The following is a 25,009-nucleotide window of genomic DNA, read 5'->3' on the forward strand; positions in this document are numbered from 1 at the left end:
GCTGGAGGGTTGAATTAAACAAAACTCAACATGAACCATGCTTATCAGCAGATAGAGTTAGATGAGACATCTAGGGAATTTGTAACAATCAACACCCACAAAGGCTTACATCAATATACTCGGTTGCCTTTCAGAGTATCTTCAACCATATTCCAACGTACCATAGAAATCTTATGACAGGACCTGCCCAAGGTAGTTGTCTATTTAGAGATATATTAATTATGGGAGCTTCTGAAGAAGAACACTCAGTAAATTTGGAGGAAGTGTTGAACAGATTTTGAAAAGGTTAATAATCACACAAGTTTAAAAATCACACAAGCTGAAAAACAAAGGTCTTCTTGTAAGAGCCGTCACAGACAGACACCAAGGCCATTAGTCTGACAAAGCACATAAATCAGACATCTGCAACTGGAAAATGGGAGTGATTCACAGATACAGAAACAAGCTGTACTATGAAGTTTTCATGCTGACTGGATATTATAATGAAGCAAGCGTAAAGTGATTATGATTGGTTTATGCTAATTACTTGTAATCAATTTTGAAAACTTTAATTGCCTTTGTATCTCGGAATACACCACTCTGGCTAGCTACAGGGATGTGAACAGGACCTTCCCAGCGTCCTTGCTATAGCTTGTATTAAAACAGCTGTTAAGAGAACTCTGTGATTTGTCTGGTTACTTGAAGGGTAAAGTTATGATCAATTAAAAGGCTGATATCAAAACCCGCACCAGATTTAAAAAGGCAAGGGTAAGGCTCAAGAGAGAAAAATTTACATTCCAAGCCAACAAAGTAACGTATTTGAGATTCAGGGTTGACAATCAAGAACTGCGTCCTATGGAGGAGAAGTTTAAGGCGATCCAGGGAGCACCAGCCCCCAGAAATGTATCAGAACTAAAATCATTTTTCGGGTTGGTGAATGATTATGGGCAATTTATTACCAACCTGTCTACGTTGTTGCACCCTTACATGTGCTTCTCAGGAAGTACCAAAGATAGCATTGCAGTGAACATCAAAAGAAAGCAGTTGAACAGATTAAAATGGCATTGCAGTCTTTAAGCCCCTTGGTCCATTTTGATCCTGAAAAAGAAATAGTGCTGACCTGTGATGCCTCACCTACGGAATCGGAACAGTATTGCCCCACAGACCTGAGGATGGTGTAGACAGACCTATCGCTTTTGCTTCAAGAACACTAACAGATGCTGAGAGGGCCTATTCTCTGATCAAAATGCAAGGTTTGGCTATTATTTATGGGGTGAAAAAGTTTCATCAGTACATTTATGCATGTCACTTTATGATAATTACCAACCATAAGCAACTTTTAGGTTTGTTAAGGGAGGACAGAGCCTTCCCCATCATTTCAACAAGGGTCCAACATTGGGCTGTACTGTAAGTGGCATATGACTATTCATTCGAACATAAGCCAGGCACCCACGTTGCCAATGTGGATGCTTTAAGCTGCCTTCCTTTGCCACAAAGTATGACACCCAGCAACCAGTGCCCTAAGAAACTGTACTCACTCTTAACTTTCCGTACATGTTACTGGTATCAGCACAACAAATCAAGTTGTAGACCCAAACGTATCCCATTTTATCTAAATTCAAACGGATGGTCCTTCACAGATAGCATCATAACAAGTCCAAACAATTTTGACCTTTCCAAATCAAAGGATGAGCTGAGTTGCAAGGATGAAGTACTGTTGTGGGGAGCCAGCCAGAGTGATCATTCCTGCTCCTGTTCGGACACCGCTATCACAAGAATTGCACTGTGCATATCCCGGAATGACAAAAATGAAAATGTTAGCCCAGGGTTACATGCGGTGGCCTGAGATCAATAAAGGCATTGAAGACCTCATTAGACACTGTGACCAGTGAGAAGCCATGATGTGGCATTGGACTGGGGTGGGCACAGTAAGAAGTCTCACAACACCAGGTTAAAGTCCAACAGGTTTATTTGGTAGCACAAGCTTTCGGAGTGTCGCTCCTTCTTCAGGTGAGTGAGGAGTTGTGTTCACAAACAGGGCATATATAGACACAAACTCAATTTACAAAATAATAGTTGGAATGTGAGTCTTTACAGGTAATCAAGTCTTAAAGGTACAGACAATGTGAGTGGAGAGGGTTAAGCACAGGTTAAAGAGGTGTGTATTGTCTCCAGCCAGGACAGTTAGTGAGATTTTGCAAGCCCAGGCAAGTCGTGGGGGTTACAGATAGTGTGACATGAACCCAAGATCCCGGTTGAGGCCGTCCTCATGTGTGCGGAACTTGGCTATCAATTTCTGCTCAGCGATTCTGCGTTTTCGTATGTCGTGAAGGCTGCCTTGGAGAACACATACCCGAAGATCAGAGGCTGAATGCCCATGACTGCTGAAGTGTTCCCCAACAGGAAAAGAACACTCTTGCCTGGTGATTGTCAAGCGGTGTTCATTCATCCAGTGTCGTAGCATCTGCATGGTCTCCCCAATGTACCGTGCCTTGGGACATCCTTTCCTGCAGCGTATCAAATAGACAATGTTGGTCGAGTTGGAAGAGTATGTATTGTGTACCTGGTGGATGGTGTTCTTACGTGAGATAATGACATCCGTGTTGATGATCCAACGCATCTTGCAGAGGTTGCTGTGACAGGGTTGTGTGGTGTCGTGGTCACTGTTCTCCTGAAGGCTGGGTAGTTTGCTGCGGACAATGGTCTGTTTGAGGTTGTGCGATTGTTTGAAGGCAAGAAGTGGAGGTGTGGGGATGGCTTTGGTGAGATGTTCGTCTTCATCGATAAGTAATCAGTAACCAGTGAGAAGTACAGCAAAGTTTAATGTCCTTGGCTCTTCTGCACCCATAGGAATGGCCAAGTCAGCCATGAGTGCGACTCCATGTTGATTTTGTGGGCCCTTCGTGGCAGCATGTTTCTCCTCATTATTAACGCTCACTCAAAATGGATGGATATTCATGAGATGATGACCACAACCTCCTTAACCACGGTTGATAAAATATGGCAGATGTTCACCCATGAGGTGCCTGAAGTGCTGGTCTCTGACAATGGGACGGCATTCACAAGTAAGGAATTTCAACACTTCATGCAAACCAATCGGATTCAGCATGTTAGAACAACCCCCGACCACCTTGCCTCAGATGGGTTTGCTGAAAAGGGTGTCCGGACGTTTAAAGCTGCTATGAAAAAAACTGTGCCTTTACAACTTTGACTGTTCCATTTTCTACTATTGTACAGAAAAACGCCACATGCCATGGCAGGAGTTGCCCCTGCTGAATTGCTCAAGGCAAGACATCTTTAGACAAGACTTGATTTAATATTTCCAAATTTGGTGGGGAGGGTTGAGGCAAACAGAATGCAGAGAAAATATATCATGACTCCACCTTTATTGAGAGGACCATTCAGATAAATGATTTATTTATGTAATAAATTTCAATGCTGGTCCAAATTGGGTCCCTGGAATGGTCATGACCAAGGCAGGTCCAGTGTCATACATAGTTGACGTGCAAGGGAAGAGAATGAAGAAGCATGTGGACCACCTGAGGAGAAGAGAGCTATGCACAGTACCACATGAGCAAACTGTCCCTGCCAAGCCTGTTAGTGTGGCTCCAGCAACTGCAAATGGAACTGAATCCAACAACCCTGAGGGGTCAAGTAACATTCCAGTGGGAACTGGAGAGGTTATCTGCACAAGAGCACCTTCACAAATGGAAAGCTTTCCTGCTGTTGTTCAAAACATAACTACCTCGACTAATGAAGCACCTACTAAAGAATTCCGATGCTCATATCTTATTCTGAAACTACTTCTGCTCATTCTCGATTCTGCCAAGAGGAAACATCGTCTGAGTATTTACCCCTCAAAATCTTGTTTCAAAATTGTCACCTCTCATTCTTCTGAACTCCAACAAGTATAGGCCCAAGCTGCTCAGCCTTTCATCATGAGAAAGCCCCATCTTCCCAGCCATCAAACTAGTGAACCTTCTCTGAACTGCCTCCAATGCAAGTATATCCCTCCCTAAATAAGGAGACCAACATTGTATGCAATATTCTGGGTGCAGGCTAGCTTACTGCCCATATTTATTTTCAAATAGAATGATTAACAGAAAAAAAACATACATAATATTGACATTGTGATGCATGTACAAGAGAATGTGGATTTGTCCCCACCAGGTCAACAAAACCTGAGTTTACCTGTTTTGTGAGAGGCTTGCAAACCGACCTAAGGTGTTAATTTCCTTGTATTCAGACAACATAGCAAATTGGTAAATCAATAACAGGTAGTATCAGACGAACAATGGATTCTGAGTTCAGCAGCCTTGGTCTTTCAACAAGAATGAGTCATATAGTAGGATTGATTATGATGCTGTATGACTTTATGTGACTCTGTTATGGAATAACTGCTATCATGGAACAAGGTAAGCAAAATGGGTCCTCATTGGGTTTTCTTCAGGGTAAATTATTTAAAATTGGACTCTATTTGTTAACTGTCCTTAATACGGGGAAGATTCATGAAGTTGAGTTTATTAAGTTCCAATAGTTTAAATTTCTAAGCATTAAGTACAATGGAACAAGCTCGCAAATTACAGTACATGCCAAGTTCACTAGACAGGAAAATTATTCACCCCAGAGATACCCGTAAAGTAACCTTAGAGCATTATCATGGATAATGAACATAATTCTATTATATTGTTATTAAATTCAATCCAGCTGAGGATTAAGCTACTTTAGTACTTGCGATTAAATTTTTGGGTCATTATTAAATATCCAGTTACCTTTACTGTAATTGCCGATCCTTATCAAATAGTGACATTTATCATATCCTTAAATTTTAGTTAAGAAGTGTGTAATACTGTGTCTGCCTTGTCTGATGTCTGTTGACTAACTCGTTTCAGTCAATTATTGACATCTTTCAGACTAGATTATGTAGGGCAGCCCAGACTGAGCAAATTTAGATAACATACTGTGTATGAAAACCTAAAGACAAAACAGTAGATTTTGATTTCACTCTGAGATGTACATTTGCAACATCCGTGTAAAGGAATAAGATTCAAAGAACAATACAGCACAGGAACAGGCCCTTCGGCCCTCCAAGCCTGCGCCGCTCATGTGCCCACTAGACCATTCTTTTGTATCCCTCTATTCCCAGTCTGTTCATGTGGTTATCTAGATAAGTCTTAAATGATCCCAGCGTGTCCGCCTCAATCACCTTGCTTGGCAGTGCATTCCAGGCCCCCACCACCCTGTGTAAAATACGTCCCCCTGACATCTGTGTTGAACCTTGCCCCCCTCACCTTGAACCCGTGACCCCTTGTGTTCGTCACCTCCGACCTAGGAAAAAGCTTCCCACTGTTCACTCTATCTATGCCCTTCATAATTTTATACACCTCTATTAGGTCACCCCTCATCCTCCGTCTTTCCAGGGAGAACAACCCCAGTTTACCCAATCTCTCCTCATAGCTAAGACCCTCCAGACCAGGCAACATCCTGGTAAACCTTCTCTGTACTCTCTCCAAAAAGATTCAGCTGGTATCTTTCCAATAACATAGGTCGATATGGAGATTTATCAATAAAATATTTCTAACACATTGAGGATGCTTGTTTCTGAAAATAGAAACTTTCTTTAGATGAATCAGTGACACTTCATGAAACAGTGAAGTTTCGACTCGTATCTTTCAGAATGGAGAAGGCGGGGGTGATGAATAGTTCCTTTAGAGAGCCAGCACAGACCAAGGCAAATATTTGGTTACCCAAAAGTAGTACACTAAGGCAAATGATCTCCTTCAGTGCTGTAACTATTCTGTGATTCTGTGAGAATGATTTGGTGCATGCAAAATAAACGAGCCTTCAATATCGATGAATTAATCAGCACTGATGATAAGAAACCCAAATTGTGGTATTTTTCCAGTTGATTTCTTTTGGACAACACCCTGGAAGCGATATATATGTGATCCACGAGGAATCGTGTCAGACAGGAGGGGCAGACCACACAGAATTCTGCCTATCATAGTTTGTGCATTTGTACTATAGCAAGGATGTTTCCTGGTCTTGAGTTGTATGTTTAAATGTCAGCTACTGGTCCAAAGTAAACCACCAAAGAACAGATCCAGTGACAGTAATTGACTAGTGGATGCAATATTGAAGAGCAAAACGATACAAAATTATACATAGATAAAACTATGTTTTAAGCATTCAGGGAATAGAATTGATTCATTTCTTCACCTCTGCTGAAAAAGCTTATGATGTGGAGATGCCAGAGTTGGACTGGGGTAAACACAGTAAGAGTTTTAACAACACCAGGTCCTTCATCTTTAAAAAGCTTATCACAGCCAGCACCAGGGGAGGGAAGCTATCTGACATAACTTGCCTAGGTTTAAGAAAATTTATTTACAGTTCCTGTTTCCAATTGGTAAACAATACCTCCAGTTGGAAGTAACCACATGAAGACGTAATAACGCTAAAGTGAGGCTCAGCTGTCATTTGCTTCAATCGGAAGGCGAGACCCCATTGTCAAGGTTCAAAGACAGTGCCCTGTTTCGGCACTGGAATGTAACCACACCTACTGAACCATAATCGAGGAGGGGAAAACATTGGAAGAAAAAATAGCACAAGGCAATCCCATGTACAGATTTAAAACTAGTTTTCTCAAAATAACAATTTATTTTACAAACAAACAAACTTTTTCCAAAAAATGTAGAGCATGCACATGCCAAATGTCTATTCAGGCAAGTGTATTTCAGTTGACACTGAGCAAACACCAATCCTCAGGTGCAAGTAGAAGATGGTTGACTTTTCAAAATCTCGGGGCACCGTAGTCATCCGGCATCCGTTCAATGTTGTACCTGAAAGAAAAATAATTTTGTACAGCAAAGTGCTCGTTACAAAACTGCTTATCAACACAATCTGTCCAGCATATATGCAAGGGAGAATGGATGTGTGTTTAATATAGTACCTTTCATGACCTCAGAATGTTCCTAAGTGCTTTACAGCCAATTAAATTTGAAGTGCAGTCACTTCTGTAATTTAGGGCAATAAAGCAGCCAATTATTGCATACAGTAAAATTTCCACTGAGATAAATGACCAGTTCATGTGTTTAGTGCTGTTTGTTGCGGAATTAACATTAGCCGTGTTGTTAGTAGAACTTTTTTGCTCATCTTCAAGTAATGTCATGGAATTCTTTATGTTTACTGAAAAGACCTGCTTTAGTAAGACATCCAAAAGGCAACCATCCCACTGCCCCCTCACTCACCAGTATGAAGATATTATTGAACGACTGCTGTATTGTCAGAGATGTCATATGGAAGTGGAAAACTAGATTGCCAAACTAGATTAAAGTTGCTCACAACTGTTGAAGTACCTTTCTTACAAGCCCCCATTATTTCTTGATATATAGCCTGTCCTATAGTGCAGATGCGTTTAGGGGGTCTCTAAGTGAATCCCACCAGTGACTTATTTTCCTTGCTGTTTCAAATCTCTATCCAAAGATTATTTCTCACTACAGTACTGATCTCATCCTTAATTACTAGAGCTAACGCATCTCCTTTCTCTTTCTTCCTAACCTCTTAAAATGTCAAATATCCCAGAATCAGAGGCGGATTTACAATGAAGCAAACCATGTCTAGTCACAGGGTCCCAACCAATGGAGGGGGTCCCCTTGTCGGCTGGTGCACTGGACGTCCAATCAGGGCCTGATTGTATTTGCTGATAGGCTCATTTGAGCCCATCACCAGGCAATGCAGAGCGAAATCAGACTCTGATTGATGCTTCTGAAACAGCTGGAAAACACTAGTCTGAACCGTATGAACAGTTCAAGGCACACATACGTGAGGAACGAAGAAAGGCGACTAGGCGAGGTGGGACAGGCAAAGGCTGCAGAGGGTTTATCATTTTTGAGAAAGGCGAGCAGGTCTGTGACTCGAATCAGGTCAGCGAGGCGTGAAAGTCACCACGAGGTGAGGTCAGCCACTGAGTAAGAGGAGCAGGTAACTGCACCCTGGGCTCAGGCAGGCCAGCAACAGCAAGGTGCCGAGATCAAGCCACCACGAAGTGAGGTCAGCCACCAAACAGGTCTGCGACTCAACCCAGGGCAGGCCACCAACAACAAGGTGCAAGACCCCAAATAAAGCCTTAGCCATGAGATGCTAAGTGAGACAGGAGCGAAGACCCTAGGTGAGATTGAGAGAATGGAAGAGTGTCAAGGGTGGGGACAAACTGTGAGGGGATGGGGGGGAAGAAATGTTTGAGGGTGTGGGCAGGGGGTGGGGGCGGGGGCGGGGGGAGCTAAAGTTTGATGTGGTTGTAACAGTGGAGTGAATAGTTAAAGCTTTGGTTTTCTCAAGTGTCCAGTATCAAATGACCGGTCTTGTCAGCATACAGGAGAAAATATATCTAGAATGTGTTAGTTCATCAACAGTAGCCCAAGGTGAACATAATTAATAACACCTCAGCTTGAGTCATATGTCCAGACATGTTTTTTTGGAAAGTAGCATTTGTCTTAACAAATAATATTTTATTGAGCCGATGTGTTCCCAGTGTTACCAAAGCTACTGTTTTACAATGAACTGTCAAAGTGATGTGTGAACACACACACTTTGCTGAAAATAATTAACTACGTAGGTGTAAATGACAAAGGCAAATTCAGCGTTTTAAGCATTTTCTATTTTAATTTTAGATTTCCATTAGCCACATTTGGGCAGATGGTGGTGTATTGGCAATAAAGGGGAGGCGATGGCATAGTGGAATTGTCACTGGACTAGTAATTCAGAGACTCACGGGTAATGCTCTGGGGTCCGAGGTACAATCCCAGCACAGCGGATATAAAAATCTGGAAATAAAAGGCTCATGAAACCATTGTCCTAAAATCCTATCTGATTCTTTAGGGAAGAAATTTGCTATCTGCTATTTAGTAATTTAGAGGCTAATGCTGGGGAATCAGTGCAGCAACTGGTGAAATTTAAATTCAATCTTAGTATGAAACGATCACTAATTGTCATAAAAACCCATCTAATTCACTAATGTCCCTGAGGAAAAGAAATCTACCATCCTTACCTGGTCTGGCCTACATGTGATTCTAGACCCTTAGCAATGTGGTTGAATTTGAAATGCCCTCTGAAATGGTTGCTCAAGATGAGGGCAATTAAGATTGGGCTTGCCAGTGATGCACACAGAGAAAGAAAGGTATTTTGTTTCATTGCAATAATTGTCTTTGTTTAAGTTTAAAAATGAATCTGAATATCTTTTTAAATACACAATACATATATTTGGTGTGGAAGGGCTAGAAGTATGTATGTATTCATCAGATTGAGAATGTATGAATATGCATTTATGACTGAACAAAGGTTTTAAGAGATACAGGAGACGAGAGTAACTATCTGGCTCATAACAGCTGTCTATCCTATCTACTGGATTTCGGGCACACATTGTAGAAGTAAAAGGCCTCAATGGAAATTGTAGGTGTAGCCTCACTATATTGCAGATTGCACAACAGCATTGGTCTATCCAAATTCATCATTGGCAATTTGTTTCCCCAACAGGCTTGCAGATTAACACTTTGGAAAACATACTTTATCTGAAATCAGAAAAATGTTACCCTTGATGAGGAGGAAAGGAATATCAAACAAGAAACACGCCCCCACAACAAAGCAAAGTGCTACACAGAGCCCGATGAGAGGACAATGAGGACCAATGTGGGAAAATAATGAACCAACAGCTAGAAACTTTCAAATTTAATAAACAGCAACTCACGAGAAGCATTCAGAAAGGAAGTGGATAGATTTTGGGTTTAGCAGACTAGAAAGTTATTTTATTTAAATAACCTTTTAATTTAAATAATAAGAACTAGAAGGTTAATTCTATTTAAGTAAAACATGGGCAAGATTGTAGCAAAATATCGCAGATGCTGGAATCTGAAACAAAAACAGAAAATGCTGGAAAGTCTCAGCAGATCTGACAGCATCTGTAGGGAGAGAATAAAGCCAATGTTGAGTCCAGATGTCAGAGCTTTATGAAGGGTCATCTAGACTCGAAGCATTGGCTCTATTCTCTCTCCACAGATGCTGTCAGACCTGCTGAGATTTTCCAGAATTTTCTGTTTTTGTTATGGCCAAAATTGTGTCCTGTTTGATGAGGGTGGACAGGATAATGGCCTTTTCTAGTTGTTATGTTCTTACCTATGATTAGAGATGTACATAATAGGAACCCCTGGAATTTTCCGGATTCTCCTCTTGAGATCCCTGTCTACTGTTGCCACAATATAACATTTGTGCTGCAAGTGAAAAAAAAGGAAAGTTAAAAGTTGCCTTCTTTAAAAACAAGTGTCCAATTCTGGGTACTGCACTTCAGGAAAGGAATGTGAAGGCGTTGGAGGGGGCTCTAAACAGATATGCTAGAATGGTCCCAGGGATGAGGGATTACAATTATATGGATAGACTGGAGAAGCTGGGTTGTTCACTTACCTGACGAAGGAGCAGCGCTCCGAAAGCTGGTGGCTTTTGCTACCAAATAAACCTGTTGGACTTTAACCTGGTGTTGTGAGACTTCTTACTTTGTTCATATCGGAACAGGAATAGGCCATTCTGCCCATTTGAGCTTGATCCACCATTCAATTAGATCATGGCTAATCATCCACCCCAGTGCCATTTTCCTGCAGTATCTCCATACCCCTTGATGTCCTTAATCTCCAGAAATCTGTCGATTTCAGTCTTGGATTTTGAATTTTGAAAGATAGCCGCTAATAAGAACATAAGAAATAGGAGCAGGAGTAGGCCATCTAGCCCCTCGAGCCTGCCCCGCCATTCAACAAGATCATGGCTGATCTGAAGCGAATCAGTTCCACTTACCCGCCTGCTCCCCATATCCTTTAATTCCCTTATCGATCAGAAATCTATCTACCCGTGATTTAAACATATTCAATGAGGTAGCCTCCACCACTTCAATGGGCAGAGAATTCCAGAGATTCACTACCCTCTGAGAGAAGGAGCTCCCCCTCAACTCTGTTCTGAACCAGCCCCCAATTATTTTGAGGCTGTGCCCTCTAGCTCTGGTTTCCCTTCTAAGTGGAAAGAATCTCTCTACCTCTACCCTATCCAGCCCCTTCATTATCTTATATGTCTCTATAAGATCACCCCTCAGCCTTCTAAACTCCAATGAGTACAGACCCAATCTGTTCAATCTCTCCTCATAAGCTCCACCCCTCATCTCCAGTATCAACCTGGTGAACCTTCTCTGCACTCCCTCCAAGGCCAATATATCCTTTCGCAAATAAGGGGACCAAAACTGCACACAGTACTCTAGTTGTGACCTCACCAGTGCCTTGTATAGTTGCAGCAAGACCTCCCTGCTTTTATATTCTATCCCCCTCACGATAAAGGCCAACATTCCATTCGCCTTCTTGATCACCTACTGCACCTGCAGACTGAGTTTTTGCGATTCGTGCACAAGGACCCCCAGGCCCTCTGCATAGTAGCATGATGTAATTTTTCTCCATTTAAATACTATTCCAATTTACTATTATTTCTTCTAAAGTGGATAACCTCACATTTGCCAACGTTATATTCCATCTGCCAGATCCTCGCCCACTCGCTCAGCCTATCCAAATCTCTCTGCAGACTTTCCGCTTTCCCACTCATCTTCGTGTCATCAGCAAACTTTGATACCCTACACTCAGTCCCCTCCTTCAGATCATCTATGTAAATGGGAAACAGTTGAGGCCCAAGCACCGATCCCTGCGGCACGCCACTGGTCACCAACTTCCAACCAGAAAAGCACCCATTATTTCCAACTCTCTGCTTCCTGTTAAGATAGCCAATCCCCAATCCACGCTAACACCTTACCCCCAACTCTGTGTACCCCAATCTTCTGCAGCAACCTTTTGTGAGGCACCTTATCGAATGCCTTCTGAAAATCTAAAAACACCACATCCACCAGTTCCCCTCTGTCAACCTCACTCGTCACATCTTCATAAAAATCCAGTAAATTCGTCAAACACGACTTTCCCTTCATGAATCCATGCTGCGTCTGCTTGATCAAACCATTCTTATCCAGGTGCTCTGCTATTTCCTCTTTAATGATGGACTCCAGCATCTTCCCAACTACGGACGTTAAGCTAACCCGCCTGTAGTTATCTGCCTTTTGTCTACTTCCTTTTTTAAACAGCAGCGTAACAGTAGCTGTTTTCCAATCAGCCGGCACTACCCCAGAGTCCAGCGAATTTTGATAAATAACTACTAACGCATCTGCTATTACCTCAGCCATTTCTTTCAGTACCCTGGGATGCATTCCATCCGGGCCCGGGGACTTGTTTACCTTCAGTCCCATTAGTCTACCAAGCACTACCTCTTTAGTAACAGTAATTGTATTAAAGGACCTCACCTCCCACCAACTCTTGATCTCTAATATTCGGTAAACTATTTGTGTCTTCCACCGTGAAGATCGACACAAAGAACTTATTTAAAGTCTCAGCCATTTCCTCATTTTCCACTATTAAATCCCCCCTCTCGTCCTCCAAGGGTCCAACATTCACTCTAGCCACTCTATTCCTTTTTATATATTTGTAAAAACTTATACTATCATTTTTTTATATTTTGAGCTAGTTTAGTTTCATAATCTATCTTTCATAGAACATAGAAAGCCACAGCACAAACAGGCCCTTCGGCCCACAAGTTGCGCCGATCATATCCCTATCTCTAGGCCTATCTATAGCCCTCAATCCCATTAAATCCCATGTACTCATCCAGAAGTCTCTTAAAAGACCCCAACGAGTTTGCCTCCACCACCACCGACGTCAGCCGATTCCACTCACCCACCACCCTCTGAGTGAAAAACTTACCCCTGACATCTCCTCTGTACCTACCCCCCAGCACCTTAAACCTGTGTCCTCTCGTAGCAACCATTTCAGCCCTTGGAAATAGCCTCTGAGAGTCTACCCTATCCAGACCTCTCAACATCTTGTAAACCTCTATCAGGTCACCTCTCATCCTTCGTCTCTCCAGGGAGAAGAGACCAAGCTCTCTCAACCTATCCTCATAAGGCATGCCCCCCAATCCAGGCAACATCCTTGTAAATCTCCTCTGCACCCTTTCAATGGCTTCAACATCTTTCCTGTAATGAGGTGACCAGAACTGCGCGCAGTACTCCAAGTGGGGTCTAACCAGGGTCCTATAAAGCTGCAGCATTATCTCCCGACTCCTAAACTCAATCCCTCGATTAATGAAGGCTAGTACGCCGTATGCCTTCTTGACCGCATCCTCCACCTGCGAGGCCGATTTAAGAGTCCTATGGACCCGGACCCCAAGGTCCTTCTGATCCTCTACACTGCTAAGAATGGTACCCTTCATATTATACTGCTGCTTCATCCCATTGGATCTGCCAAAATGGATCACTACACACTTATCCGGGTTGAAGTCCATCTGCCACTTCTCCGCCCAGTCTTGCATTCTATCTATGTCTCGCTGCAACTTCTGACATCCCTCCAAACTATCCACAACACCACCTACCTTGGTGTCGTCAGCAAACTTACCAACCCATCCCTCCACTTCCTCATCCAGGTCATTTATGAAAATGACAAACAGCAAGGGTCCCAGAACAGATCCCTGGGGCACTCCACTGGTCACTGACCTCCATGCAGAGAAAGACCCCTCCACAGCCACTCTTTCCTTTCTTAAATCGCTTTCTTAGTTGTTCTTTGTTGTTTTTTAAAGCTTTCCCAATCCACTAATTCTCCACTATTTTTGGCCACTCTGTACGCATCTGTTTTTATTTTAATACTCTCCTTTATTTCCTTCGTTATCCACGTCTGGTTATCCCTTTTCTTACAGTCCTTCTCTATCACCGGAATATATTTTTGCTGAGTACTTAAAAAAATCTCCTTAAAAATCCTCCATTGTTCCTCAGCTGTCCTACCTACCAGTCTGCTCGCCCAGTCTACATTAGCCAATTCCGCCCTCATCCTATCGTACTCCCCTCTGTTCAAGCAGAGGACACTGGTTTGGGACCCTACTTTCTCACCCTCCATCTGTATCCGAAATTCAATCATATTATGGTCACTCAACCCAAGAGGATCCCTCACAAGAAGATCCTTAATTCTACCTGTCTCATTACACAGTACCAGATCTAAGATAACTCGCTCTCTCGTAGGTTCTGTAACATACTGTTCAATGAAACTATCCCGACAGCATTCTAAGAACCCTTCCTCAAGCCCTCCACATCCAATTTGAGTCGACCAATCAATATGCAGGTTAAAACCCCCCATGATTATTGCCATTCTGTTTTTGCACGCATCCATTATTTGCTTGTTTATAGCCCTCCCCACCTCTAAGTTATTATTTGGGGGCCTATAGACCACGCCTACCAGTGGCTTTTTCCCCCCTACTATTCCTTATCTCCACCCACAACGATTCCACGTTTTGCTCCTTAGAGCCTATGTCGTCTCTCACTACCGTCCTGATATTATCCTTTATTAACAGAGCTACCCCACCTCCTTTTTCTACCTGTCTATCCTTCCTAAATGTCTGATACCCCTGGATATTCAGTTCCCAGTCCCCGTCACCCTGCAACCACGGTTCTGTGATGGCCACTAGATCATACTCATTTGTATGGATTTGTGCCATCAACTCGTTTACTTTGTTTCGAATGCTTCGTGCATTCAGGCAAAGTGTCTTTATGCCAGCCTTTATCTGGACCATGCATCGACTATTCTCTAGCCACCTCCTTCAATACCGTGGGATGAAGCTGATCTGGTCCAGGTGATTTATCAACTTTCAATTCAGTTAATTTTTCAAATACTACCTCTTTACTAATAATAATTTCTTAGTTCCTCAATTTCACAAGTCCCTCGGCTGCCTAGTTTTTCTTGGAGATTTTCAGTGTAACTGTTTAGTTCCCCTTAGAGAAGGCCAAGAGAAAGTTTGATGGAATTGTGAAGAATTTAGATAGCGTGAATAAAGAGAACCTGTTTTCAATAGCCAAAGGAACATATTTAAGTTAATTGTTAAAAGAACCAGAGGCAATACGGAAAACATTTTTATGCAGCAGGTGTTTAGGATTTGGAATGCACAGCCTGACAGGTGATGGATACAGGTTGAAATAGGGAATTGTATAAATACTTGGCCACTCTGTACGCATCTGTTTTTATTTTAATACTCTCCTTTATTTCCTTTGTTATCCACGTCTGGTTATTTCAGAGATATAGGGCAAGAACTAACTGAATTGCTCTTTGAAAGACACCATGGACCAAAGGTCTTCCTTTAGTGCTTGTACTATTCTATGATTTTCTTGGACATTTGATCACTTGAGTTTGTGCACAGGGATATCAATCATGATCAAATACAAATAGTCTGGTTTACGTCTGCAATTTGGCAGGTAAATGTAGTCCAGAACAGGAATAGATAGTCACATTCAAGTCCTGATTTTGGCTGCATTAAATTATCACAGCTGGAGTAATAGCGGGATGCTCCAATTACAATCCTCATAACCTTGCTGGAATGGGCAAGGCCTCATGGTACCTCCTAGACACAAATGAAAAATGGCCATTTGTGTGAGATGCTAAAAGGCTGCTTGTAAAACTGTGGCCTTTAGGGGAGACACATATTAGTGGGGAAAAAAATAGCTATAACAGAAATGTTTTCAAAATATTTCGATAAATGACCAGCAGTGTTTTTCTTTCTTACCTGTGTGACTCTCTGCACTAAACAATCATCAGCATATGTTCCTTTGTGCGTACAGGGTAGTCGCTCAAAACGTGGATCCTTAGCTATTCTGGAAATGTACAACAAAAATGTTACAAATTCAGGAATCGTGTTATGTTTGCCCAATGACCTACACTGAACAGATCTGCAATTTCTTTGTTCTAGATATTTTTGGCCTCCATGTGTTGAACTGCTCCTGTCAGTGAACCTTAGGTTCTTATCCTAGTATGTTTTCACCTGTCTAGCTGGCTAGATAATTTTTTTACGTACCCAAGGAAGACTGGATAAATGCAATGCAGCGTGGTGGCAAGGACAGAAAATCTCATGCTTAGGAAAGTGATTCACTGCACAAATTGAATTGCCATTGCTTGGAAACTTGTATTTTCAGTGCCTCTGGAACTCTGTACTTAAAACTCTGAGTCTTGGACAAAACATTAGTACGTCACAGTAGCACAAAGGTTATGTTACTGGACTGCCGAGCTCGATTCCTGGACTAATGACTTGGAAGCACGAGTTCAAATCCCAACGTAATAGCTGCGATATTTAAATTCAGCTAATAAATCTAGATTATAAAGCTAGCATCAGTAATGGATTAAACAGCTAGTCCATGGGGATACCCATCACCCCCCAGTCCCTCACCATCCTGACTTGGAAATATATAATTATTTCATCATCATCACTAGGTCAAGATCCTAGCAACCCTCCCTAACAGCACTGAGTAAAAGCTTTCACCACATGGACTGCAGTTGTTCAAGAAGGCAGTTCATCACCACCTTTGCAAGGGCAGTTGGGGATGGTCAATAAATGCTGACCGAGCCAACACCACTCGCATCCAATAAATGAATAAAACACACACACATTGCTGGATGGGTTTTTGTGTTTAGGAGAAACAGTGACAAGCCTGTTTGGGAAATTGTTTTACCTGAGTGCAACCCTGTACTTCCGTCCCAGCTTCTCGATTTCTGCCATCACACAGTCTGTGATACAGGGAACACCTAAAGAAAATTCAGAGATAACACCTTATATCGTATGTTTAGTTTTATCGTGGAACTTCTCTCTTTCAACTTACAGAAAAAGCCTTGCCAACAATGTCCATCTTACAAGAAGTAATGCTTAATATCTGGTTATTTGTCTAATTTTGCACAACTTTATTGAAATAATCACTTAAGAGTCATAGAGGTTTACAGCATGGAAACAGGCCCTTTGACCCAACTTGTCCATGCTGCCCAGTTTTTAACCATTAAACTAGTCCCAATTGCCCGCGTTTGGCCCATACCCATCGATACCAATCTTACCTATGTAACTGTTTAAATGCTTTTTAAAAGACAAAATTGTACCTGCCTCTACTACCTTCTCTGGCAGCTCGTTCCAGACACTCACCACCCTCTGTGAAAAAATTGCCCCTCTGGACCCTTTCGTATCTCTCCCCTCTCACCTTAAACCTATGCCCTCTAGTTTTAAACTCTCCTACCTTTGGGAAAAGTTGTTGACTATCTACCTTATCTATGCCCCTCATTATTTTATAGACCTCTATAAGATCACCCTTAAGCCTCCTATGCTTCAGGGAAAAAAGTTCCAGCTATTCAGCTTCTCCTTATAACTCAAACCATCAAGTTCCAGTATCATCTTAGTAAATTTTTTCTGAACTCTTTCTAGTTTAATACATTCAACAATTCCATCCCTTACAGTAAATGATCAAATTAATTCTCTATTATTGTATTTTTAGTGTGTATATTACAATTTCTATCACTCTATGTCTATGGTTATCACACTCTGCCTGTTTGTATTTTACCTCTTTGTCTGCTCCAATGTGACTGTTTCTCCCCTGCCCTCTTTCCTGTGGTTCTCTTTGTGTTCTTGTGCATCCATTTCTCAGTCCCAATATATATTAGTTTTTTGTGTGTGTGTATATGTGATTCTCTCTCTCTGGTGCTATGATTAGTAATTGAGCGCCTGGGAACATCAGAGTGCTTGTACAAGTGTGTATGCAAGCAAGGTGTGAGAGAACGTAGAATTAAATTAAGTTTTTAAATGTCACGATTCCAGTTGATGTTATAACTGGAAAGTAGGATCCCAGAATGGAACCCTGGCTCAAAGGACCATAACTTTTGCTTTTTTCAGAAAACGTGCAGAAAATTAGTTTTTATCAACAAGAAAAAACATTTATTAAACATAAAAAGTTTGATTATAATACAATACTCCTTTACTCCCCCCACCCTTATGTGTACAGTTTTCAAAAATAACACGATGGTCAATGAAATGGTCAATGCCACTCAACCGATCTTCTGTGGATTTCTCTAACAATCCCGTCTCCCCTCCAATGATTGTCATATGGCTCCGCTCCCAAAAAGACACACGTTAAAATCTTCTTTCAAACAATGCTTTCCATCAGCCGTTTGTATTAAAAAATCCACTCCAGATTTTCCAACTATCCTTACAAAAGTCCGTTTGACTTTTAACAAGGAATCCACCACCAGGTTTTCCACCTCTCCTTTCAGGCTTCCTTTATCTTGAATTGCAACATGCATCCAAAAGTCTACATAAACTCAGTCCCTGATAGATTATTGCTTCAAACACTGACCATTAGGACACTCAAACTTTACGATTGCTTCAGGTACGTAGCTTGTCTGTAGTCAACCTCATCAGGTCTTCTCTGCCCCGGTCTGACTTTGACTTCCATAAACAGCTGTTCTAAAGATAGTTCCTCTTTGTTCCTTTAACTTCAGACTTGGAAACTTCTATCTGGTTCTCTTGTTTTCTCACTAGCTTTTCTTTAAGTTTCCTGCATTTGTTTTCTTAACCAATACTAAAGGATATGGCTTTTTTTCCAGAAAAGCTGAGAGAGATGTTCATTCTCTAGCCTTCTATAACCAATTGCAATGAATACAGCTAAAAAAAACTCAAAAAAGATTTCCTAGCCTAAAAGTGCCCCTGGTTACTAAGCAATGATTTTATACTTTTCCAGCTTGTTTACTTTTCACATCGTAACCCTCTCTCAGCATAACAGAAGCATAGTTTGGGCTGACCAAACACATGCAAACATCTTTGTCTAGCATGAATCTAACTATAGGTTTACCTTTTCTTACACAGAAACAGTGAATTAAACCCATTTAAATTTATACCTTATTTCTAATATTTAACAATACAAATATAAATCACTTAGAACTGCCTGTTTCCTGAGATTAATTTAAATGCAAAAGTGGTTGGGCATTTTCCCCTGTATAGATTAGCTTATTACATAAACCATACAGATCGTGTATTAGTAAACCAGGCAATTAATAAAAAAAATCTTAATTCTGCAGAATATTTTCCCACCTACCTCCCTTCCTGCAATATTCAGCATTTGCTGTGTTCTCCTAGATTCAGTGTTGTGTAGTACTTTTGAATCGACAATGTCTGATGCAGAATTCACAGCTCAAAATGCAAAAACATAGAAACAAAATTCCTTTCTCCCTTACCCATTACCAGCAATCCCTACAACCTGAAGATGTAGCTGAACCAAGAGGTATTCAAAAGGATAATAACAGAAAATGCTGGAAAAGCTCAGAAAATCTGGCAGCATGTGTGGAGAGAAAGGCAGAGTTAACATTTTGAATCTTCTTTTGAAAAAGAGCCATAGAGATTCAAAACGCTAACTCTGTTTCTCTCTCCACATATGCTGCCAGGTCTACTGATTTTTTCCAACATTTGCTGGTTTAATTTCAGATTTTCAGCAACTGTGGCATTTTGCTTTTACTTTAGGTATTCACAAGCCATTGGTTGCTGCATATTTGATCACCTGTGTTACTCTCCGGACTTTTTGAAAATGTTACCTTGCGGCAAAAGACAACGACACTTGCTTCTTTGAGACTGATACCCATCTTCAAAATCCAGAAAGAAACTAATTGTAATGCTAAGATAACATTTGAAATTGTGCTCGTTCACTTCCTTTGTGCAAAACATATACACAAGGATAGGCAGCTAGAAGTGTTGATTATGTTGATTTTCTTCACACAGATGTGAGAAAATGTAAATCTGCCAATTCAAAGACAATTGAAGTATATAAATAGGAGATCACTATTTTTGAAGTAAAGGTATGTGAAAGGCAACTGTGCAGTTCCAGCAGGAAGCTGTGGTTTGAAAAGAAGCTACACTGTTTTTAAAAAAATAAGCAAGGGCCACAATGGCTTCTTGTGAATGTCTCTCCTTGATGGGAGCATGTATTTAGATCAGGGAAAAGACAAAGAAATAGGATTTTAAAAGAGCTGTCAGGATAAAGAATAAATGCGGAGTAGACTCAATGACCCAAGAGGCCATGTCCTGTTCCTTATCTTCCTCTAGCTGTCCAATCCCATTGATAGTAATACAAGCTCCATTTGTTTCTCAAGCCTCTGATTTTTAATCCCTTGTGTATTGTTCTTGGAAAATACCAAGGTTTCATCCCAGATATGGGGGAAATACCCATAACGTTGTGCAGGACCATCCATTTTCAAGCTGGTGGAGACATCTGCAGTTAGCACATGACTTAGGGAGACCAGAAGAACTGGTGGGAGATGGGAGGAAATTAGAACATTATAGGAGCTGACAGCTGCCATTTGGCCCCTGCTCCATAGGTCAACATGATCATGACTGATCTGATGTGACCATAACTCTATATCCCTGCCTGTCCCCCTTGACTTGTCAACCAAAATCTATCAAACTCAGCGTTGAATATTTTCAATGCTGCAACCTCCATTGCTTACTACAGAAGAGAATTCCAAACACTAACAAACCTCCAATAGAAGAAATTCCTCCTCGTTTCCATGTTAAATGATAGACCTCTTTTAAATAAAGGAATTGATATCCTCACGCCAAAAAAACACCATCAAAAAGGAGATAATATAGTGGAGCACATAAATAATTAAGTTAATAGACCAGATAACTGACGAGCACTTACACTTTGCGTACAAGCAGTCCATCATAGATTGCATAATGTCGAGCTTGGTTTTGATGGAGAAGTTGATGAAATTGGTGTCAACTAAGATGTAGTAGGGAGGACCCAGCTGTGTGTTATATTGGAAAAACAGGCAAGAAGGATACTTTACCCTGGGAAAGTAAAAGGAAAAAGGTCTGTAATTTTTCTATTGATTACATTTTATCTTCAGTCTCTTTTAATTAACAAACATATCATATTCTTAATTTTTGACAAAAATGCTTGTCAATGAATCAGCAGTGTGAAAATGTTCAGGTTCTCAGAAATCCTAACAACTTAACAAAATGTTCTGCAGTACTTTATCCTGTTACCAAATGTTGTTAGCATACCAGGCAATGCACAGAAATTTGGTCAAGAGAAAATTATTTTCTCTTTCTATTTTTGTTATTGAGAGTGCATCAGCCACTGCCTCTGTGCCAAAGTTCTTCAGATAATAATTTGGATAAAATAGCCCATAATGAATGAGACTAATAAGTAGCAGTGTGTGTGTATACATCAGGAACAACGAGGCAGCAAAATGCATTGTGTAAGCCTTTCTAATGTCCTGAAGGCAAGTGGCCATCAGGAAGTTGAAAAGATCCTATGATCTGTGACATGAATTAGAGGCTAGGTATGTGAACAGGCACACAGATATACAGGGATTAATTGAACTTGTAGTAGTGGTCCTGTCACTGGGTGCTGGAATTCTAGCTAGCATTGCAAACCATGCAGAGGTACCAGTTCCTGACTGGAAAAGCAGTGAGATGCTTGCCGAAGCAGTATGTGGACAGACTACAGTTTTAGCTCATTATACTTCAGTACCTTGTGGTCCCTAATCTAAATGACAACTGCCAATGAGCACATAAATAAGCCATAGGGCATTTATTTACATGAGGAAGTGTGCGCAAAGCAGGCAAATAGAAATTCTAAGTGGTCTGGATTTCTCAGCATCTTGGTTTGTAGGTCCAAACATGTCAATGGGTTTCCATGTCTGTCACTCTCTTGGCTGATGAAGAATGAGCAAAGATTGAAAATTCATTGTGCTGAGTATTCTGGGCCCAAATACTGTAATGTAGAATATTCATGGTTCAACATACTAGTCCTGTTTCCAAGAAATGAATCCCCATTTTCTGAGATTAAATAATAATAATTATGAAATAAAAATTCCAATAAACCAAGTTTTGCTTTGACAAAAACAGAAAGCTCATTGCTGTCTGTATATAGACAGCAGAGAAAAATTCTATTCCTAGCATTTGTCACCTCCATTTTTTTAACAACATAAAACTGCTATTTTAAAGTATATAATCTGTAAAAGCTAGCTTCAAACATACACTTCTTTTACTTTCAGGGCACTGGGATCCTCTTTTATCGTTTTCTGAGCTTTTGCTCTGTCTTTTTCTTTTCTGGAAAAGAGAATATAAATTTAGTACCTTATATATTAAACCAACCAATGCATATGGACATACGAATTAAGAAGGGAGGCGGCCATTTGGTCCCTTGAGCCTGCTCTGCCATTCTATAAGGTCATAGCTGAACTGATTGTGGCCCCAACTCCATACTGGAACTCCAGAGTTCTTTAGGGATTGTGACCGTTTATGATAGGGAGCTGAGTTTATAGTTAATAACATGGCTTCCATTGGATGAAAGTAACAGATGTGTACCTTTCAGAGAGAAAGCACAAAACTCTGAGTTAGACATAAGCTCTGTCAATGTTTTCACTTCCACAAAACATACTGACCTCCTACTGGGCTTTCACAAGCGTCAGTCATCCAACAGCACCTTGCATAGTGGCTGATATTCATGTAACAATCATAACAGAAAATGTCAGCTGGTTCTTTGATTACAGGAGCACTAGCCAGAAAGACATGCTGGTTAAGTGCATTTTCCATGCCAAATTCTCCCTCGGTGTACGCGAACAGGCGCCGGAGTGTGGTGACTAGGGGATTTTCACAGTAACTTCATTGCTGTGTTAATGTAAGCCTACTTGTGACACTAATAAACTTTAAACTACAGTTTAATCAAGCTTCCCCCCTCCTTTATACAACACCATACTTATAGCAATAGTCACCAAACAAAGATCAGGAATAGTAATGATAGGTTAATTTTCTCTTTCTCAATGCAGCAGGATGGAGGTGAATTACCAAGATCTTACCACTGTCCCTACCGAGATCTACCAACTTGGGATCTACCTGGATTAAGCCTGAGACTTTTGTGCTCCGACTGGAGAAAAGCTTTGGCTCACATTCCGTGCCTTTAACCAAGGGTTTAACCAAGAGTTGCAACCTGCCTTTATGCGGGCAATTTGAAGAAATTTAAAACCCATTATGCATTTTTCTAAGAAAAATACTTAGAGTATAGCAAACCCCTCTCATACAAATAGTAAAAAAATTAATAGAATACAAGTCTTCTGCCTGGATCGGAAGGCACCATCGCTTTTCAAGTAGAATGTTTCACAACAGCAATGCAATAGAGCGGAGAAAATACTAGGCTAGTTTATCCTTTTGAGTCCCATGACAATTCAAAAATCTTACATTCTTGTATCTCGCAAACTAATCATTCGTTTCATGGTCGCATATTTTCTAGTTTTCTTTGCTTTTCCCTGAAAAAATAAAATAAAACAGTCAGAGGGCAGGTCCATATGCTACATGCAAACAGTTCTAATGTTAACAACATTACTGGGAGGCAGTGGTAAAGTGGCATTGTTGCTTGACTTGTAATCCAGACATCCAGGATAATGCTCTGAGGACCTCGGTTTTAATCCTACCATGACAGATGGTCATTTAAAAAAAAACTCAATGCACTATCTGGAATTAAAAGTCTAACGATGACCAAGAAACCATCGTCAATTGTCACTAATGTTCTTTAAGGAAGGAAACCAGTTGTCCTTAGCTGGTCTGGCCTACATGTGACTCTGGACCCACAGCAATGTGATTGATTCTTAAACACCCTTTGAAATGGCGCAGCAAGCCACTTAGTCTTATTTAACCGCTGACAAGTAACATTCGTGCCACGCACTGACCATCTCCAACGACAGAGGATCTAACCATCACCCCGCGACATTCAATGGCATTATACTCACTGAATCCCCCCATGATAAACATCTTGGGGATTATCATGATCACAAACTGAACTGGACTGGCCATATAAATACTGTAGCGACCGGAGCATGCTTGAAGGGCTGAATGGCCTACTCCTGCTTCTAGTTTTTGTTAGGTCAAAGATTAGGAATCCTGTGGTGAGTAACTCACCTCCTGACTCCCCAAAGCCTGCCCACCATCTAGAAGGCACAAGTCAGGGGGTTGTAATGGAATACACCCCATTTGCCTGGATAGCTGCAGCTCCAACAACAGCCAAGAAACTTGACACCACCCAAAACAAAGCAGCCCACTTGAATGTGATACCTTCCACAAACATTCAATCCCTCCGCCACCGATGGACAGTGGCAGCAGTATGCTCGTCAAACAAATGCACTGCAGGAACTCACCAAGGCAGCATCTTCCAAACATACGCCCACTACCATCTAGAAGGACAAGGGCAGCAGATATCTGGGAACACCACCACCTGGAGTTCTAAGTATTAGTTAATTTGAAACCCCAAACCGTTTCTAGTGGTCACCACCAATTTTGGTCATTAACTCTGATTAAATGCATCTTTTGACATTTCATTTCATGACTCTCCCAATCCACCCCTGTAATGTTCTTGTCATTATTTGGCCAACACATCTATCCTTGTTACATATTTCCCACGCCATATGGAAAACAAAAATCATTACTCAAATGGATGATGTTTGAAAGTCAGCCAAATAGCCTTTTTACCAGATATGGTCACATCGTATATTATCTGATCTTTCTTTTCACCCTACCCGTAAGCGCAACACAATATTCTGCACTCTGCACCCTTTTCCCCTATGTACTTTATGAATGGTATGTTTTGCCTATACTGCGAGCAAGAAACAAAACTTTTCACTGTATCCCAATACATGTGACAAGAATAAATCAAATCAAAAGATGTAAAAATATTGAAAAGGAGGGATGGATGGCAAGGGAGGGGGGGGGGGGGGAAGAAAACGGCAGCAAAAAAAAGCAATCCTGTCTATGTCCCTGTGTTTTCTCTCAGGGCTGCACAGAGAACGAGGCTAGGGATTGACGTCCAATTACTGGAAACTCCAGGCCAATCCGGGAGGGTTGGCAACCCGACCGCCCCCCGCCTTGTTTGAGCGCTCCTGAGTTTATTTCGCCCTGTGCCAGAGCCCAAGTCAAACTCTTCTCTCAAAACACGCGGACGAACATTAACAAGGCGAACGACAAGCTCGCGTGGGGCAAAGAATCAAAGGCGCCAACGCTCTCCTCACCATGTCGGCCGGCCCGTCACCGAGACGTCATCAGCAAGCGTCGCGGGGCAACGTCATCGAGGGAGCGC

The 25,009-nt window shown here is 41.4% G+C and overlaps 1 protein-coding gene across 2 annotated transcripts; it reads right to left on the reverse strand.

Annotated features, from left to right (window-relative positions):
• Positions 1-4,020: 4,020 nt before the first annotated feature.
• Positions 4,021-25,007, reverse strand: fcf1 (FCF1 rRNA-processing protein). Of its 2 annotated transcripts, none has more exons than XM_078234336.1 (8): positions 24,942-25,007; positions 23,122-23,189; positions 21,922-21,993; positions 20,576-20,724; positions 16,583-16,655; positions 15,643-15,730; positions 10,147-10,241; positions 4,021-6,818 (listed from the first exon to the last, which is right to left on the reverse strand). In XM_078234336.1, exons 1-8 carry the CDS (start codon positions 24,942-24,944, stop codon positions 6,770-6,772), a joined length of 597 nt encoding a protein of 198 aa, XP_078090462.1. In that variant the 5' UTR covers positions 24,945-25,007; the 3' UTR covers positions 4,021-6,769. The 2 variants fall into 2 exon arrangements, with proteins under 2 accessions (XP_078090462.1, XP_078090463.1); XM_078234337.1 differs by having other exon boundaries at positions 24,878-24,948.
• Positions 25,008-25,009: the final 2 nt, after the last annotated feature.

The sequence above is a fragment of the Mustelus asterias genome, chromosome 18 (assembly GCF_964213995.1).
Source record: "Mustelus asterias chromosome 18, sMusAst1.hap1.1, whole genome shotgun sequence".
Lineage (NCBI taxonomy): Eukaryota > Metazoa > Chordata > Chondrichthyes > Carcharhiniformes > Triakidae > Mustelus > Mustelus asterias.